Raw genomic sequence first — 19,284 nt, forward strand, 5'->3', positions numbered from 1 at the left:
CTGCCCCACCGGTGTTTTTACTCGTTAGAACCCGATCCGTCGTCAGTCTGGATGGTGTTTGCAGGGACTGGTGCCGGTCCATCTGTCCAAAAGCCCATCCTTCTCTGCTGATCCTGGAGGGGAAGGGCTCTCCTTTTTTCTAAATACCTGCACGTGCGCCTCTGTTCTGAATTCACCCTTCTGCTCTGGCGATGCCTCCCCCACCCCCGTGGCTCCGTTTTCTTAGCTTCCTTCTCTCTGTGCCCTGATGATTCACCCCCCGCCCCGCCCCCATCAACTTTTAGATGATTTGCAATTTGAAGAAAACACAACTTGATGATGAGGGCACGTATGTTTATTCACCCAATCTCTGTGTGTTTCTACATTTAGGCTGTTGCCAGCTTTTTAGAATAGAATAGAGCAGAGAGGAATAGAATAGAGCAGAGGGGAAGAGGGGAGAGTGGAGCGAGATGGAATAAGGCAGGATAGGGGAAGAGAGAGTGAGATGCTGATCAACGTAGTGGAAAAATAGGAAAAAAAAGAAATTAACTGAATTAACAAATCAAGTGAAAAAAAAAGAAAGAATGAGAGAGTAAAGTAGGCTCCGATGGGGTGCCGTTGGCCAAGAAAGAGTAAGGAAGAGGGTAGAATAGAGTAAGACTCGGGTTAGGGTGGAATAAAGTAGAACAGAGTCGAATAGAATAAGACAATAATAGAGGAAAAAAAGACTGAAGAATAGAATAGAATATACAACACGATAGAATAAGAAAGAATAGAATGAGATAAAAGAGAATAGCCTGCGATAACCAGCAGAACCAAACTTAATTGGGCGGGATTTCTCGCTTAATCTAATGGGAGGGACATTGAGATTTCGCAGAGTGATTACTTTTTTGTCCGAGGACACGTTGTCTTTCCTTTCGCTTGTTTCTTTCTCGATGCTCGCGATTTTGTGACTTACAATAAAAATACGTGTTTGGTCTTAGTCCTGTTTCTGGCAGAGAGCCCCTAAAATCCTTGGAATTTCCGGTGAGGATAGTGAGAGAGGTTTCTTTTGTTATGGGAATGAGGTGGCTTTTGGAAAGCCCCCGAGGATGCGGCCGGTTGCCAGGGGAACCAACCACGTGGTTAGAAGCTTGGCGCTTTCTGCCCCACCCCTTGACCTCTAGGGAGAGGAGAGGCGCTGGAGGTTGAATCAATCCCTAGTGGCCAATGATTTAATCAATCATGCCTCTGCAATAACGCCTCCCTTACTAGGAAACGAAGAGGACAGAGGGTTCGAAGAGATTCTGCGTTGGGGAACACATAGGGGTTTGGGGAGAGAGGTGCACCTGGGCAGACCATGGAAGCTGCACGCCCTTCCCCCACACACCTGGCCCCATACACCTCTTCATCTGGCCGTTCCTGAGTTATAGCCTTTTTAAAGTAAACCCATGATCTACTGAGTAACATGTTTCCCTGGGCTCTTGTGAGTCACTGCAGCAGGTTAATGGAACCCGAGGAGGGGGTCCTGGGAACGTCCGATCTGTAGCTTGGTGGGTCAGAACCACAGGTGTCAACCTGGATCTGTGATTGGCGTCTGACCCAGGGGGTGAAGGGCCGTCTTGTAGGGCTGAGGCCTGGGGGATCTGACGCCATGTCTAGGTGATGAGGGAACAGAAGGCAAGCTGAGGACAAAGGAGAAGCTGACACCCCACACCCCCCCACCGTGGGATATATGTGACATTCCTCAGGCACTCCCGGCTGCCCTAAAGAAAAAACAAATAGGTAACTTACAGAAACCACAGTCCTGCAAGACATGAGTCTCCCTTGGTTTACTTACAAAAGCCTGAGCAATAGCTTCCAGAAGGGAATGTCAGTACAATTAAAGGTCCTTATAACCTGCAGTCCATTGGCAGACGCTTGAAGCGGGCAGAGGGTAACGTTCCTCCACGGATCTCCCAACTGTCTTGCTGTTACTGCCTTGCTAGAGGGGAAGACGACCCTAACTTGACAATGGCAAGACCTCCGGTACCCTGTAAGGCTTCCTTAACATATGAAAATCCTTTTGAAACCTCCCCGTTTCCTAACCTCCCCCAACCCCCTGCATATAATCAGCCGCTCCTCACAACCGCAGGGCAGCAGCTCTTTCTGCCCACGGGTCCTGCCCCCGTGCTTTAATAAACCACCGTTTTGCACCAGAGAGTCTCAAGGATTCTTTCTTGGTCGTCGGCTCTGGACCTCACCCCACTGAACCTCACATATATTCCCAAACCCCATCACAGGTAGATAGGCCAGAACTGAGTTGGATTATAGGACACCCAGATGGTGTCTGCAAATTGCTTGGCGGTGTGGGGGGGGGTAACCCCATATCTTGGAATTGGTGACCAGAATCCTAATGCTTTTCTGGGGTGTTTTATTAATTCTCAGTAAATGCCCATACCATTCCTATTGCATTTATTCCTAATTGTTTTTATGAGCTTTTGATGTTTGTTTCTGTTGCGAATAGGTTTAATAATAAATAGGTTTAATAAAACCTATTATTAAGAATACTGCAAACCGTGAATACAGAAAAATACATGAAACACTTAAAAGTCGGTGATAAGTGAGTGCGCCATGTGGATGTGCCCACCCTTTTCCCCAAATGCACCTGCAAAAGAAGTAACCCCTAAACCACACGTACCATCAGCTGTTTTGTTGTTTCTCATTATAAATGTTTCACGTGTGTGTCTCTGAAATTTAACTTTGCGTTCCTTGACCCTTAAGTAAGTAGAGTAATATCTGTGATTTGCTTTTTTTGCTCATATAAGATTAGCTACCTGGGGGAAGCTGTAACAAATGACCACAAACCAAATGGCTAAAACCGCAGAGATTCATCCCCCCCCCCCAATTCTGGAGACCAGATGTCTCAGATCCAGGTGGGGGCAGGGCTGCTGAGATCCAGGCGGGGCAGGGCCGCCGAGATCCAGGCGGGGCAAGGCCATGTTCCCTCCTAAGGCTCCAGGGGAAGGTCCTTCCTGCCTCTTCCAACTTCTGGGGCTTGGGTGGCCCTGGGCTGGTGGCCGCGTCCCTCCCGTCTCTGCCTCTGTCTTCGTGTGGCTTCTCCTCTATGTCTGTGTGTCCTCTTCTGTCTCTTACAAGGACACCTGTCATTGGATTTAGGGCCACCCCGATCCAGGATGGGCTCATGTCAGATCCTTTACTTCATCACATCTGCAAAGACACTATTTCCAAATAATGTCATATTCACACATACAAGGGGCTAGGACTTCAACTTGTATTTGGGGGGGCACCCAACTGAACCCACAGTTCTCCATATTAAATGTTTGAAATCAATCCCTATGGACACGTAGAGAAGTAGATAATTGGGTTCTGTCCTGGTGAAGTATATTCCACATGCATGTACAACCTGGCTTAGATCCATCTGCTGGATCAGGAACATCTGGGGTGTTTCCAGTTCTTTGGTGTTTCCAGCAGTGTTGCTGTAAAGGATCAGTCATACATCTCCACATCTGCTTCTGTCCCAGTTTCTCTAGGGAACATGGCAGGCTCTGGCATGAGAAGGTTCTAGAAGATTCTCCTGTCCACGTTTTCTGGAGCATTCCGTTGGGCTTTCAAGGACAGTTTTACCAAAACATGCTCCAAGTACTGAGAATGCCTCAGGCCTTAGGTCTTTATTGATTCTATCACTGATGTCCTGTTTTTAATAGATTTTTCAGTCCATTTAATTTAATTAATTTAATTTTCAAGCCGTATTGATTAATGTGTAAATATCATATTCCCCCTTCTTTCTAATACGTATGCTTCTCTTGAAAATGTTCTTACCTATGGTATAGGCAGTTAAATAATAGATGGTGCAGGTGACTCATATCTTATTTGCCATTTTGAGGGCAAAACATGTAATGTCTCTTCTTATATTTATTAGCATTTGCATATTGTACTTTGTTATGTACGATGCTGCATATCATTCTGACTTTAACTTTGAGTGAGGTATGAATGTTGAACTTTACCAAAACAAAACAAAACAGTTCACTCCATAGGCAAACTATGGGCCACGGGCTGTCCACATGGTTTTGTCAATAAAGTTTTACTGACACACGTGCTTTTTCATTTACGTGTTGTCCCTGTTATAAAGGCAGAGCCGAGTAGTTAGGACAGAGACCAGATGGCCCACAAAGTGAGAAATATTTCCTGTCTGGCCCTTTACAGAAAATGTTTGCTCACTCGGATCTAGAGAGATGATTATGTTTTTGTTTGCTTTAACTCCCTTATTTGGATAATGTGGTTCAGTGTTTTACTCTAGAATGAACGGCCCCCAGTTTCTGGAATGCTTCTTGCTGTCATAGAGCATTATTCTCCAGTACACCAGAGGATTCCATTCCCCAGCCACCTCATTGATGACTTCTGTATTGATATTTACCCTGGCACTGTAGATCCCCTTCCATGCTATTTTTGTCAAGTTGGGATACGAAAGTTCTGATGATTTGTTTAAAAAAAAAAAAAAAAAAGCCAAAGAATGAGACAATCAAGAAGCTCATTTTTCCCTGTATTTTTCTCTCTTATGCTTCAGCCTAATGTAATTATAATGACAACTCTCTGCATTTGCCGACTGGAAATACTAGCCTTTGCAAACTCTCTGGGTTTGGGAATTTTCAGAAGGATGATTCCGATTCAGCTTTCAAAATTATCTTTAATGCGTATTGCTTTCTTGAGGATTCCTCCCTCTTCCCAAGTCAGTGTTGACAGCCTCGTCCCTTCGATAATTGTCCGTTTCTTCAAGTTTCGGGATTAATGAGGACGGTCACTGAACCTCTTCTCAGCGTCTGCCTTCCATGCCTGCTCCGAGCACCTCTCATGAAGTCAGCCATGTCCCTGAGCTCCCTTTAGGGCTTAATTATATTCCTTCCCTTTCAATTTGCCTTCCTACCAACACATCATTTGGTGTCTACTTCCCCAAGCAGAGGGATTTCGAAATATTTTCTTTCGCCAGGAAAGCATCCACACTTGGCCGGCCATGAACCGGGAACGCGTTGTGCAGCATCTGCCCTTTTGGATTGAAAATAACCTCAGGGCGCTGTCTGCATGATGGCGCCTCTGTACAGAAAAGAGAGGATTATGGAAGCTGTAAGACCAAGTCATGGAAGAATATTAATTACCATGGAAATGAAGTAAAAATGGGATAAGGAAACAGAAGAAAATCTGTAGCCCAGCGGAGGCTGTGATGCCCTCTTTATAACGATCACCGCGTATGCACGAATTACTTATACGGACACGTTTGTCTTTCTGTTCTTTTATATCATGCAGTGGCGTTGTTTTATACCAGTGAATCTCCGTCGGTGCCTCCCTGGAGAACGTGCCCTGGATTGCAAATTCAGAGCCACTCACCTGGGCGAGCCACTTTGTTCCTTGAGAGAAACCAGGAGGCGTTTGTAAAGACGAGAAGTTTAGCGAGGTCACAAATGAAGACCACTCTGTATGCATGTGCTCTATCAGGCTCTGTGTGAGTGTAGACGAAGCTTTTCAGAGGGTGCGAGACCCAGTGAAGCCAGTGCCAATGCAGAAAACCTGCATCTCCCAGGTGTTGGTCCCGTTGCATTGGGACGTCATCCCTATGTGCCTGTGTTACTGCCTTGGGAATCCGCGGGTACCGCGAAAAAGCATGATTCTCAGTGCTGGGTGCATCGGGACCCCTGTGCAGAGCTCCTGCCAAACAACGCCAGGCCTCTTTGAAATCGCTTTATACACCAGTCTCCAATTAAAAAGGATCAAATTGACAGTGTAGAACGTGCCCCTGTGACAACAACCTATATGACTAGTGATGTTTGGTTCTCTTTAATATGCATTTGAACCCCCCCAGTCACAGGGTCGTTTGATTGCTTTTTGATGGATGTGCCAGGAAGGTGGCACGTTTAATTAATCAACTCAAGGACACACGTCCAGCGATCCTTCTCCCCACCTCTGCATCATCAGCTTCTCCCTATCATCTGTCAGCATTCAAGCACACTGAATTAACAGCAACCTTCAGTTGACCTTCTCTCATGCCGTAGGAACCTACCACCATTACTCTTCCACCCTGGGATGTAGGAGATCCCCGATGATCCAGGGGAGCGCAGTGCCATCACAGGGATCGTCATAAGAGTGAGGATGGAGGGTTCGAGTCAGAGAAGGACAGGGAACAAGGAGGCAGACTCTCACCTGGAGCATCCAGTAGGAATGCAGCCCCTGCCAATCCCCCAGGTTTTAGCCCACTGAGATTCATTTTAGACTTCTGACCTTGTAGCATTTTAAGATGATAAATCTGTGCTGTATCAAGCCACCAAGTTTTTGATCATTCACCAAGAATAGCCAAAGGAAACTCTTACGTTCACCTTCCTTGGATCTCAGCTGTCAAGACCGCTCTCTTGTGTCTTTGCCCAGTGTGTTGGCTTCAGCTGCTCCCCTGTAAAGCTGGTGGCATAAGACCCACCTCACAGGTATATCGTGAAGATTACATCACATCAGGTGGGCTCACACAGGAGGCTTGGAGCAGGGCGTCAGTGCTTGATATTCGTTCAGGCATTGATGACATCTCATGCACCCCTCCAGGTGTAGAGTGATCAAGACTGATCACTGGGGCGTCAGGGTGGGCATGTCCCATAGTTGCACCCTGGGTTCTGGGAATTCTACCAGTTATCACTCGGTTTGACTTTGAGCATTTCATGAATGACAAAAGGACAAATATGGTGGCAGTAGTCTGCCCTAGTGTTGGGGGCAGGAGGAGAAGACTTTGCTGGGGATGGAGCCTCTGAAGGTGGATTGAAGGCTAGGCCAGGGTCCATGAGCAATGCTGGAACTGTAGGTGATGCAGAAAGTAGTTCAAGATGATGGGTGGTCAAACTGACACCACCTCTTTCTTAACTGCGTCCCCCATCTGAACCCAAGACTGGGAAATGATCTGAGCTACTACCCGCGTCTCCATTCTTCCAAAAGCAGCTGTCCCCGGCCCTATTTCAGGCATACAAGGAGAGAAGCTTATCATGTGTTAGAAGCAATGGCCACCTTAGGATGCTAGGGCTGGGTGCCTGTTGAGAAATGTCAGTGAGAAGGTTAGAAGATCAGACCCATCCAGCCTACAAAGCATCCAGTGGACTGACTGCAGGACATGCGGGCACCTGGGGTCAGCTTTCAGACCATTGCAGTGGTGGAGGTGGTACTGGACATGGTGGAGAGGGAGGAAAATCATTCCAAAACCTAGTCCAGAGATAAAATTAAGACATCTTGACTGGTTGACTGTGGGATGTGAATAAATAAAGACTCAAGGATAATTCTGGGGTTTCTCACTCAGGAAAGTCAGGGTAATGGTGGTGCCTATCCAAGAAATGGGGTGGTAGGAAATGCCCAGGTGGCGATTTGGGGATGCTTGACCTTGAGGTGGGTAAGTAGGGTGTTTACTTCCAATGCCAACTGGGCTGCCATAAATGTGTCCATGGCTCAAAGGAGAGCGAGGTCAGGTTTTCATTTCCAAGGTGAAGATAGGGAAAGAGATGAGAAAGGAAGCTATTGGCATGGGGGATGGGCTCATAGGGAGGCTCATTAAGGACCAAGATGGAGAGGTCTCTGGAGGAACCAAGATCTGGCCACCCCTTCCTTCTCCTTCCCACCCTCTGTGATGCCCCTCGCTTTGGTAATTTGTTAATTCTGGATAATAATATCTCATAAGATTGTTGTGAAAATTGCCAACGTAATATATGTGAAAGCATTTCCAAAACTGTAAAGCCCTATGTAATTATGTAATTATAAGGCATTCATGTTTCCTTCCAACCACACATTGCTTGCAGCTCTATTTAGCACATTTTAAATTCCATCCTCTTTCTACTAAGTGTGCTTCTTATTTTATTATTTTTTTTTTCATGCACTTGTGCCCAACCGTCAACCCACAGCCCCTGCCTATTGTCAGCTCCATGTTGGTGGGGGTTATTTTCAAAACTGCCTTTCTTTGCCCCAAGAGCCCACAAGACATTGGTGAGCATTTAATAAACATTTGTTGTGCTGAATCGAATTGAAACGGGGTGCATAGCTTCCAACTCCAGCCGTGGCTTCATGCAGAGAAAACCTTTAACTATAAATACATGGAGCCCTCTTCCCTGCTCTCCCAGCGGACATCTGGTTCTTTAGTGATCCTCCTGCCTCTGATAAAAGCAACACATCCATTCTTGGGTTCGGTTTCACATTGTAGACATCTTACAAATCTTTAAAGATGATTTTTTTTTTATTTTTTTACAAGCTGTAGATAAAATGGGGTCTGTTATTTATGCCAGAGGGAGCATTGTTTAGAGGGCCTTCTTATCTATTCAGAAGCTGACTGATTTTTCTGCACCCAGCACCCAGGAAACATACTTCATCATCCCGTGAATGAGCTGGAAGACAGATCATCTCAACTACAACTGCACAGGGACAGATGATCAGATTTTGCTGGGGGGTTCAGTAAATCTGCAGGTGCACCATTTGATGCTGGTCATCTGCCCTTGGTTCTCCTTGAGGCCAGAGAGAGAGAGAGAGAGAGAGAGAGAGAGAGAGAGAGAGAAACAGAGCTGATTTGGGTCTTTCTGCATATCCATCTTAATTAGATACTTTCCAGTTTGTCTCCATGATGCTTATCATCATGGACCTGAATTCCCAGACATTTTTTTTAAAGATTTTTTATTTATTTATTTGACAGAGAGAGACAGACAGAGAGAGCACAAGCAGGGGGAGCAGCAGAGGGAGGGGGAGAAGCAGGCTCTCTGCTGAGCAGGGAGCCCAATGCAGGGCTCAGTCCCAGGACCTTGAGATCATGACCTGAGCCAAAGGCAGACTGAGCTACCCAGGCGCCCCTCCCAGACATTTCTGAACACAGCTGAGTACCTGGATCCCAGGTACTTTCCTAGAGGAGAAAATTCCTACAGATGAATTAAACAAAACAAAAAAACAAATAGTGAATAAGTTGTGGAATTTCATGCTCAGCTTAGAGAACTCTGATAGGGGAGCGTGGTTATAGAAACCAGCACAAAATGTCCATTTTCTTGTTAGACAAGAGCAGTTTTGAATTTCATCAACTGTGTTCCTATTGATACTCCTTGGCAAATTAAGCTAGAGGTTCTGCCTCATTAACCCGTTCTGGTTGGCGATCATTAGTGTGTTGGAGTTTCATGAGCCTGGAGCTCTCGGCGGGTCATGGGCTCCGGTGAGCTTCTCTAGGACGTGAACTTTCATCACCGAATGACCCACGCAGTGATCCCAGGGAAGAAGAAAGGATTAATAACTCTCTTTGCTTGGAATGAACATCCCCAAGCTTGAGCTTATTAGTCATGAAATATCATCTACATGTTCACCATGCAAGGACGGACTGTAGAGGTCATAGGAGAGGAAGCCTTTTGATCTTGCCTTTTTGCCAACATGGCATCCCTACATGAAGCATTGAGTTAGTAAGGGAGAATCACGGTGCAAAAGATCTTTGAGAGCAGCAGGGCTTTATGCCGGCCCCTTTAGCAGTTAACCCATGTGGTTTTCCTTGTCAGTGTGTATGTATGGTGGCTCCCTGGGGACATCCAGCCTATGACCGGGTGCCCAGCCAATGGTGGATCACTGCACCATGAGCCACAGGTGCAAGACGTCAGGTGATAACACAAAATAAATAGAAACAAAGGAAAAGTAAGCGAAGAGAAAAGGAGTAGAAAAAGCAAGTATATGGTGCAGGTGCTTCTCATGCTCCCACTGACTGTGGTGTGCAGGGTTCTAGGTCAGAGAGATTCAGGAAAAAACAAGTGGTTGTCTCTTCTTTGTGGTTTTTTTTTTTTCATAACCTAGAACACAGCGTCATTCAAATATAGATCTTGGTGTTGGGCCATGTATTCGTCAGCTTGGGTGGCTTTAACAGAATCCCACAGACTGGGGATGTTTGAAAACAGGTACTTACTGCTCATAGGCTGGAGGCTGAAAATCTGAGATCCAGGCGTGGCCAGCATTACTTTTTTCTGGGACCTCTCTGCTGGACATGCCTGGCCATCTGTCTGTGTCCTCACGTGATGGAAGGAGGAAGAGGTGTCTCCTCCTCTTCTTATGAGGACACCAGTCCCATCATGGGGGCTCCTACCCTCGTGACCTCATGTAACCGTAATCGCCTCCCAAAGGCTCCACTGGCTAATGCCATGCCATTGAGGGTTAGGGCTTCCACATATGAATTGGGGAGGGAAGGGGCGTGCACATTCAGTCTATAATAGGACATATGCCTTCACTGGAGACATGTTTAAGAAGCATCTCCTGCCTGTCGTGGTCTTTGCTGGTCTTAGGTCTATCTGGCAGAACCTGAGTGTGTCTCTCCCATGAGTCTGAATGCAACAGAGGAGCAGAGGAATAAGCACCTGCTCCCTGGAAAAGGTGTGCGTGCGCACAGCTGCAGCCCTCCATAGGCTAACAGTCCCCGTCGGAGAGGAGGAATCATTTGGACATTGAATTAGTCTGTCTGGGCTGCCGTGACAACGTACCATGGACGGGGTGGCTTCAACAACAGACATTCACTGTCTCTCAGTCCTGGAGGCTGGGAGTCTGAGACCCAGGCGGGGCTGAGGCTGGTTCCTCCTGAGGCCGCTCTCCTTGGCGTGGAGACCCCGTGTCCTCCCTGTGTCCTCACGTGGTCGTCCCTCTGTGGCTGTCTGTGTTCTCATCCCCTCTTCTTATAAGAACACAGGTCCTGTTGGATCAGGGTCCACACCAACAACCTCATTTTACCTTAATCCCCTCTTTAAAGATCCCCACTTCCAAATACAGCCCCATCCTGACGTCCTGGGGGTGAGGACTTCAACATATGGATTTGGGGGGACATAGTCCAGCTCATTTCAGGCACTGTTGATGTTGATGTGATTCAGCCTTCCAGCTCAGCAGGAAGCCTGCTGCCCAGACAGAGGCAGGAGCTGTGCGCCATGGACATTCTTCCCTCTGGTGAAGCGGCTAGGGTGGCTCTCTCCCTGCATGAGACATTTCCTGCTGCAAGAGCTCACTTGGACTCAGAAGTCTCCCCAAACCCACTCTCCCGCCTGCATCCCCCAGCCTCTAGAGTCATTTCTTGGAGACGTCAGCACGTGCTATGAGTGAGGATGTTGACCGGGGAGCTGGTGGCCCTGGGTTTGAATCCTAGCTCCTCCACCCACCAGCTGTGTGCCCTGGGGAAAAGACAAGTCTTCTCTGAGCCTCGGGTCCTCATCTGTAAAAGGGGTGTTAGTGCTGGGCACAATGCCCAGCACACAATATGGTCACCCCTGTCGTGCTTACTGTTTATCATTTGCAATTGTGTTTATATTTGCCAAAAGCCTTTCCCTCGTAAGATGTCATGCGTTTTTCCCTGACAGTTGTGTGGGAAAACTATTTCTACGGTTATTGTTTTCCGGGAGAGGAAATAGGCTTAAGAGGGAGGATGAGTAGTGAAGATCTCACAGTTAACAGGTGGTGACACAGAAATTTGAACCCAGGTCCTGAGATTCTTGGGTGTCTCCTCCACCTCCAGGGAATGCAGATAAATTCCCAAAGGTTAAAGTCGTGCGTGTGCGAATGTCCGCAACTGTGTGTGAGAGCTTGGGGGTGAGCACATGTGTGTGCACATGGGCTAGTGTGCATGCAAGTGGATGAATATGTGTGTGTGCATGTGAGCTTATGTGTTGGGGGGTGAGAGCGTGTGTGTGTGTGTGTGAGCATATATGTGTGCATGGGAGCATGTGTGTGTGTGTGCATGTGAGCTTGTGTGTGGGGGGTGAGTGCGTGTGAGAGCGTGTGTGTGTGTGTGTGAGCATATATGTGTGCATGGGAGCATGTGTGTGTGTGCATGTGGGTGAGTGTGTGAGCACATGTGCGTGCATGTGGGTGAGTGTGTGAGTGCATGTGAGCATGTGTATGTGTGCATGTTTATACACACACATGTGTATCTCAACATTTATCATGGCACCCTCCCTTTTGCACGGGCACGACCTATAATTGCTCTGATGGGTGATGATTAGGATGTGATATGAGATGTAATGAGAAATAAATAAATAAAACCATCTATTTCATGAGCTGTCAAAACATTTAGGAATTAAAGAATACAAATGAAATCTCATTTCCATCTTCATTATAAGCCCAAGGCTTTGAAATAGTCTACAAACGATCAGCGGTTGCTTTTTTAAACCTAGCATCTATCATGTATTTAAGCACATGATAGTTGGGTAAGTGGATATGCACCACAAGATGCATTATAGCCAAGAAACAGATCTTTTTTTCTACCCCTTTGTATGTCAGCAGAGCTTCTTGGGTGACAGTGTGTATGTCTATGTGTAAATGTGTGTGTGGGTAACGTCGGTGTGTATGTGTGCATCCATGTGTGTGCGCATAAGCATATGTGTGTGCATGTGAGTATATATGTGCATCCACATGAGCATATGCATGTGCGTGAGTGTATGTGTATATGAGTATATATGTATGTATGTGAACATATGCATGTATGTGGGTATGAGTATATGTGTGTGCATGTGAGTATGTGTGTGTAGGAGTATATATGTATGTATGTGAACGTATGCATGTATGTGGGTATGAGTATGTGTGTGTGCATGTGAGTATATGAGTGTGTATGAGTATATATGTATGTATGTGAATGTGCATGTATGTGGGTATGAGCATACGTGTGTGCGTGTGACTATGTGAGTGTGTATGAGTATATATGTACGTATGTGAATGTATGCACATATGTGGGTATGAGTATATGTGTGTGCGTGTGACTATATGAGTGTGTATGAGTATATATGTATGTATGTGAATGCATGTATGTGAATGCATGTATGTGGGTATGAGTATATGTGTGTGCATGTGAGTATATGAGTGTGTATGAGTATATATGTATGTATGTGATTGTATGCATGTATGTGGGTATATGTGTGAGGCATGTGAGTATATGAGTGTCATGGGAGTACATGTACATGTGAATACATGTGTGCATGTGAGTTTATGTGTATGATTGTGAATGTGCATGAATGCATGGAAGTATGTTTGTGCATATGAGTGTGTGTGCATGGGAATCTATATGTGGCATGGAAGTATATGTATGTGCATGGGAATGCCAACCCCCCATGCCGCTGAAAATCCAGGTATCACTTCTGACTCCCCAGAGCTTCACTACTCATAGCCTACTATTGCCTAGAAGCCTTACTGATGCCATAAACAGTAGATTAACCCATATTTTGTACGTTGCATGTATTATGCACTGGATTATCACAATAGAATAAGCTGGAGAAAGAAAACGTGGTTAAGAAAATCCTAAGGAAGAGAAAACACATTTATGGGATTGTGCTACCTTTACCGAAAAAATCCGCATCTAAGTGGACCCGCGCAGTTCAAACCTGTTTTGTTCAGGGGTCAGCTGTGTAGACTTATAGAGACTCATAAGAAGCTCTAGAGTGGATGGGGTGGATTGAGCAGATTTCCACAAGATTAAACAAGATAAGCTCCTGAAAAAGTCTTTATCCTGACAATAAGAAGCGAGGGGGAAATTCTGTTGGTTTCTGGATCTGGAATCATAGCGCCAGACAGAGATGCCTCGGTTCCCACCATTTCCAATCTCTTGGGCTCCTCCTAGCTCGCCGGCACCCACTGACCATGCTAACCCGCTGGTCACTCGGACTCCGACCCCAGAATGCAGAGTGTGTCGTGTTCCCACGTTGCCGCATTCCGTCGGAACCAGAGTTCCAGCCCTCACGTGTTCTCTACGTTTCAAGCTTCTGCTTGGACTTTGTGTTCCCCCTAAGCAGTGACCATAACCCGGGAACTCTTCCATCCCCACCGGAAGCTCACCATGCTGCATCGACACCAAGAACCTTTCTGCAAGGTGGTCACATTTCACCTGGTTGCCAACTAGTGTTGCTGTAACACAGAGGCTCAGCATTCATGCCCTTTCAGCCAGTTCATACGCATTATGGCTACATCGGGAGTTGCAGAACTTGACTGTCCACATCAGGGATTTTAATATGCATTGTTGCCTATGGAGATGGATTAACCCATCAGCTTGGCTAGGTTGTGTATGTGGCTTTCTGCTTGAGTTTCCCGACCCAGGTGATGAGCATGCTGTGTGTACCCAGCAGCATCGGTGGGGGTCCTGAGAATCCCATGCGCTCTGCTCTGAAAGCTGACACATTCTGGCCTTCTTCCTTCTCCCCACAGACCCCAGATGAGGGAGCCTGGACGTCCGTCTATGCAGCGGTCACCCCGGACCTGGAAGGAATTGGCGGCCGCTACCTTTACAATGAGAAAGAGACCAAGTCTCTCACGATCACCTATGATCTGGATCTTCAAAGAGAACTGTGGGCCAGGAGTTGCCAGATGACCGGCATCACTGACATGACCCAGGACACCTTCTCGGGGTAGTTGCCACATCGGGGAAGACCTTGCCTTCAGTCCACCAAACACAGGTCTGTGACAGGTCCCTGTGCCCGCGTTTTTCGTAGCTGCCTGCCTTTGGGGCTGTGTCCCCAAAGGTCTCCTGTCTGCTGTCGTGCCTTTGCAGGAAGTCAAGGACGAAAAGGAACATTGAATGTAATTCCCAAGTAGGTCGTCCCGAGCCCTAAGTTGTGTGCCAAATGGCTACAAGTGCCATGAACAATTAAATGCTGCGTATAACCCAACTGTGCAGTCTTCCTTGTTGAGCACAGGGCAGGGACCAGGTTTGGGGAGACACATTCCAGGTGAGGCAAGCTCTTTCAAGGAGTATGAACCACTGGAGCTGTAGAGGGTCCAGGGTCTCCTGTGTCCTTTGTTCTTCCACTCACCCATTATTCCGAACACCCAGCTTTGACTCTTGGGTCTGTGAAACAGAGACATAAGCCTTCCTCAGTCTGCTGGGTTAAGGCTCCGGTGACAACTCATATTCTACTCCACACTTTGAGAGTGACCTGGTCCTGGGTGCTACCTGTAGTCCCCAGAGCTGCTGTCATGAGCTCAAGCCCGTGAGTCATGCGAATATAACCAGACGTGTCAGGGATTCTGTACAACGGGTGGGAGGAGAGGGTCCCAGACAGCATTCCCTGTATGGTTTTCCAGGACAGGATGAGAGGGGTCTGGACGGAGCTCACCATGGAGTTCTGTAGGACAGGGAGGAGGAGAAGGGTCTGGTTGGCCCTCATCATGGAGTTCTGTAGGACAGGGAGGAGGAGAAGGGTCTGGTTGGCCCTCATCATGGAGTTCTGTAGGACAGGGAGGAGGAGAAGGGTCTGGTTGGCCCTCATCATGGAGTTCTGTAGGACAGGGATGAGTAGAAGGGTCTGGTTGGCCCTCATCATGGAGTTCTGTAGGACAGGGAGGAGGAAAGCGTCTGATCAGCACTCCCCATGGGGTTCTGTAGGGCAGGGATGAGTAGAAGGGTCTGGTCGACACTCAACATGGAGTTCTGTAGGACAGGGAGGAGGGAAGGGTCTGGACAGCAATCCCCATGGGGTTCTATAGAACGGGATCTAGGAGAGGGGTCTGTAAACCACTCACCCTGGGTTTTTGTAGGACAGGAGAAAGAGAGGCGTCTTAGATAGCACTCCCTATGGGGTTCTGTAGGACAGGAAGGAGGAGAGAGGTCTGGTCAGCACTCAACCATGGAGTTCTGTAGGACAGGGACCAGGAGAGGGGTCTGGATGGAGATCCCCAGGGGCGTTCTCCAGGACAGGAATGAGGAGAAGGGTCTGTAATCACTCAGTACGGCATCCTGTGGGACAAGGAAAGATGTTCCTGACTTTGCTCACTATGTGTTTTGGGCAAAAGGTAAAGGAATGGGCCCTGGTTTCTCCCTCACCATCACATTCTCACACGTGACCTTCTCCTGGGTTGTTCCCCACTCAGAATGTCAGTGAACTTTTCTCTTGGCATCCTTCCTAGACACATCTGCAGGGCCTGGTTTATAGTTAAACCATGGTACTGAAGTAGCCATAAACATATTTGATGCCCAGTCGTGGGTGTTGAGCACAGTTCATCAGAGCCCACCTGAGCTGGACATTTTCTTCTGGTTCCTCCCATATCTGTGCGCAGAGGCAGCTTGTCTGCCAGGAACATGTAGGGTGGTCCATGCACTGGCAGTCGGAGAGAGGTGGAGGGTCTTTGGAATTGTGTCCAGTTGGTCTCTCTAGGAGTTGAATTATGACCCCCTCCAAAAGATACCTCCATGGGCTCACCCCCCAGAACCGATGCATGTGATTCTACTTGGAAAGATAATCTTGGCAATGGAATCAAGATCTTAGGATGAGGACATCATCCTGGCTTATCTAGCTACACTCAATGTAATCACAAGTTTCTGTATCAGAACGGGTAGAGGGAGATTTGATTATAGAATAGGAAGAGGTCACGTGACCATGACAGAGACGGGAGGGACGTGGCCACAAACCCAGGGACATCTAGAGCCCCCAGAAGTGGGAAGAGGCAGGAAGGACCTTCCTCTGGAGGGAGCACAGCTCTGCCCCGCCTGGGTCTCAGCAGCCCTGCCTCACCTGAATCTCAGCCCTGCCCTGCCTGGATCTCAGACTTCTGGTCTTCAGAGTTGGGGGAGGATGAATTCCTGTGGTTTTTAAGACACCAACATATTGATAGGAATTTGTTACAGGAAACTCATACAGTCCCCTATGGTTCTGAATATCTCCCGCAGTTTACTGGGCACCATCCTTGACTTCAGGGCTCACCCTTACTCACCCACCAGTCAGGCAAGGAAGGCTCAGTCCTTTCTCTGAGGATGTTCTCAATTCCAACATGGACAGACTAGCCACTTGAAATGCGGTGGAAAGGACACTGAGTGTGTGTTGCTGCACTCTGAATTTCCAGAACAGTGACTGCTGGTCAGCTGATCATCCATTCCCTCAACTGACAGAATCTCACCGAGGACCCAAACCTGATGTCAAATCTGGGCACCTGCATGCTTTGGTATCACAGCCAACAGCTCTTCCCGCGTGGGGTTCACACTGGATGCAGGGGCAGATGCTTTATCGATTGCCTCTTGATTGTTCCAGGATGGATGCAGTGGCACCATGAAGCAATTTAAGACTCTGCTCTCCTTCTGGAATGGAGCATGACTTAACGGGAACTTAACAAAATACAAAGGAATGTCATTGCTCTGGTCTGGGATATTTGAGAATGCCTGTGATAGATTCTTTGTTAGTGACAGAGTTCTCTGTCTTTTCTTGGCCAAGGTGGTAAACCCTAAACAAATCTTCTCAATAAAAATGCTGATAATCTCCCTGAAGGTCCAGTTAGGTTGATGGGTTCTGGTTGCCCACTGGGGGAGCATGTGAAAATGATTGTTGCTCATCCCTACCCTCAGTAGCGTTCCAGAGTTAATTCCTGTGGACATCAACATTTCTGTAGAGCTTCTCAAGCCATCCTGTTGTTCAGCCAAGTTCAAGACCCAACCTGAGCCAGACATATTGAGATTGCAACTTCCAGCCCTGAGTGCTGGCACCTCCTCGGACTGTTCAGATGTTCCACTAAAGCTCTAGAGCCCAGACTGATGTGTTTTAGAACTAGAATCATAATCAAGATGTGCCTCATCTGATTTTCTGAACAGCCAGGACTCTGCAGCAAAAAGCGGAACGTTGAATTCTGGAAGATGCCAACCTTGCAGCATTTATATGTCATCAAAGACCATACTACAACTTGAAGTGAAGTACATAAGTGCCAGGGACTGTTGTCATTATGACAAAGGTACTTTCCAAGTAGAGGCTCAGGACGGTGTGGTAGGATGGCTCCTGGCCAAAACGACATCCTCCATCACTGAGAAAACAAGCAGGCCAGGATTTGACAGATGCCGCATTCCCCAAGCTGAGAAGACACACTCCAAGAACAATTTGAACCTTGTAGGACCCTGGCCTCAGATTGTTCCTCCTTGTTACATGACAGCCCTTATGTTGCTCTTCCTCTCTGGGAGAGAGAAAGAGGAAAAAAACAAACAAACAAACAAAAACACATCGTTCTGGAGAAGTTAGCAGGCACCCTTGACATGTGATTGTAAGATTCCTCAGTGCTTGGAGACACTTCCCAGCAGCTGGAGAAATCGTGTGGCTCTCTGGGTGAGTAAAGTTGAATCCATGGCTTCGCGGGCACTGGGGATTCTGGGGTTAAGCCTGTCACTCACGTTAGGGGAGCCACGAGGGTCTCTGTGCCCACGCCAGGGTGACGACTTTCCATCCATGGGCAAGACTTGATTCAGTAGTTGGACTCAAGATGCATGTGTTTCTCTTCTCGGTAAAGCTGTTCTTTTGTTCCTTCAGTGTAGCAACAGTGAGTTTTGTTTGGGTTCAACAATGGGCGGGACCACTTCCTTCATTCATCTATTCATTCATTCGTTCATTCATTCATTCATTTCTACCAAACCAGGCTCTGAGGAAACAGAGGCTCGCTCAAGTTGAGCGGACCTAGCTCTTGTCCCAAAGGAGCTGAGGTCTGTGGTGGACTGATAATGGCCTCCACGGCTGTTAGGTCCTAATCCCTGGAATCTGGGGGTTTCACGGTGTAAGATAGCAGAGACTTCTAACAAGGAAGAGCGAGCTCAGCAAAGGCTGGTCCGTGTAGGACACAAGCTCTGGATGCCAACTAGATGCTGAAGGTTTCTGTATCATGAACAGGTGGCATGGGCACCTCTCGTTTTGGCTGTTTGGAAATACAACCATACAAGGTGCACTGGGCTCCCTCCAAGGCGGGACACAGGTTGGGAGGCAAGATGAGGGAAGTTTTTGGGTTGGTCTGCAGGTCAGCGAGGGCGTGCCCTGCCAGTTTCCCATTGGATGTGAACTTTGGGAATGTGAAGTCTTGCACTGGGCACCATCATCAAGCCTTTGGGCCTCTGTCTTTCTGATGCCTCATCTACTGAATGATGATGCTAACACAACCTTGTCGGCGCCCAGGTTTGCTGAGACAACAAAACCTATGTATGCACTGTGCTTGAGGAATGTTCAGGAATAAATATATGCACCTGTGGTTTTGCATGCAAGCTCTGGATTTAATTTGTCGTTTAAGTGGAAAAATTACACTTGACCCTTGAACGGCACAAGGCTAGGTGTGCCCAGCTCTAGGCTCTCAAAAATCCACGTATAATTTTTGACTCTTTCCAAAACTTAATTACTAGGAGCCTGCTGTTGCCCAGAAGCCTGACCAATAACGTAGCCAATTAATATGTATTGTATATTATATTATATATAATATTATATATATTATAATATATATTATCAATATGTGTATTATATACTGAGTTCTTACAATAAAAATAAGCTACAGAAAGTAAAGTGTGATTAAGAAAATCATAGGAAGAGGAGATACATCTACAGCACTGTGCTA

General features: G+C 47.2%; 1 protein-coding gene across 3 annotated transcripts in view; it reads left to right on the top strand.

Moving 5' to 3' along the window:
• The window catches only part of DHRSX (dehydrogenase/reductase X-linked), a 152,827-nt gene extending 135,638 nt beyond the window's left edge, over positions 1-17,189 (top strand). The window contains exons 7-8 of one of the 3 annotated variants that reach the window (XM_028114960.2): positions 14,149-14,396; positions 16,965-17,189. In XM_028114960.2, coding sequence (XP_027970761.1) covers positions 14,149-14,352 — 204 coding nt within the window. In that variant the 3' untranslated portion in view covers positions 14,353-14,396; positions 16,965-17,189. Of the gene's footprint in view, positions 1-14,148; positions 14,610-16,606; positions 16,759-16,964 lie in introns of those variants that run through there. The other 2 variants (XM_028114959.2, XM_028114961.2) reach the window with 2 other exon arrangements.
• The last annotated feature ends 2,095 nt before the right edge of the window (positions 17,190-19,284 follow it).

The sequence above is a fragment of the Eumetopias jubatus genome, unplaced genomic scaffold, assembly GCF_037043125.1.
Source record: "Eumetopias jubatus isolate StellerSeaLion01/CBP00866 unplaced genomic scaffold, mEumJub1_p1.0 scaffold_11, whole genome shotgun sequence".
Taxonomy (NCBI): domain Eukaryota; kingdom Metazoa; phylum Chordata; class Mammalia; order Carnivora; family Otariidae; genus Eumetopias; species Eumetopias jubatus.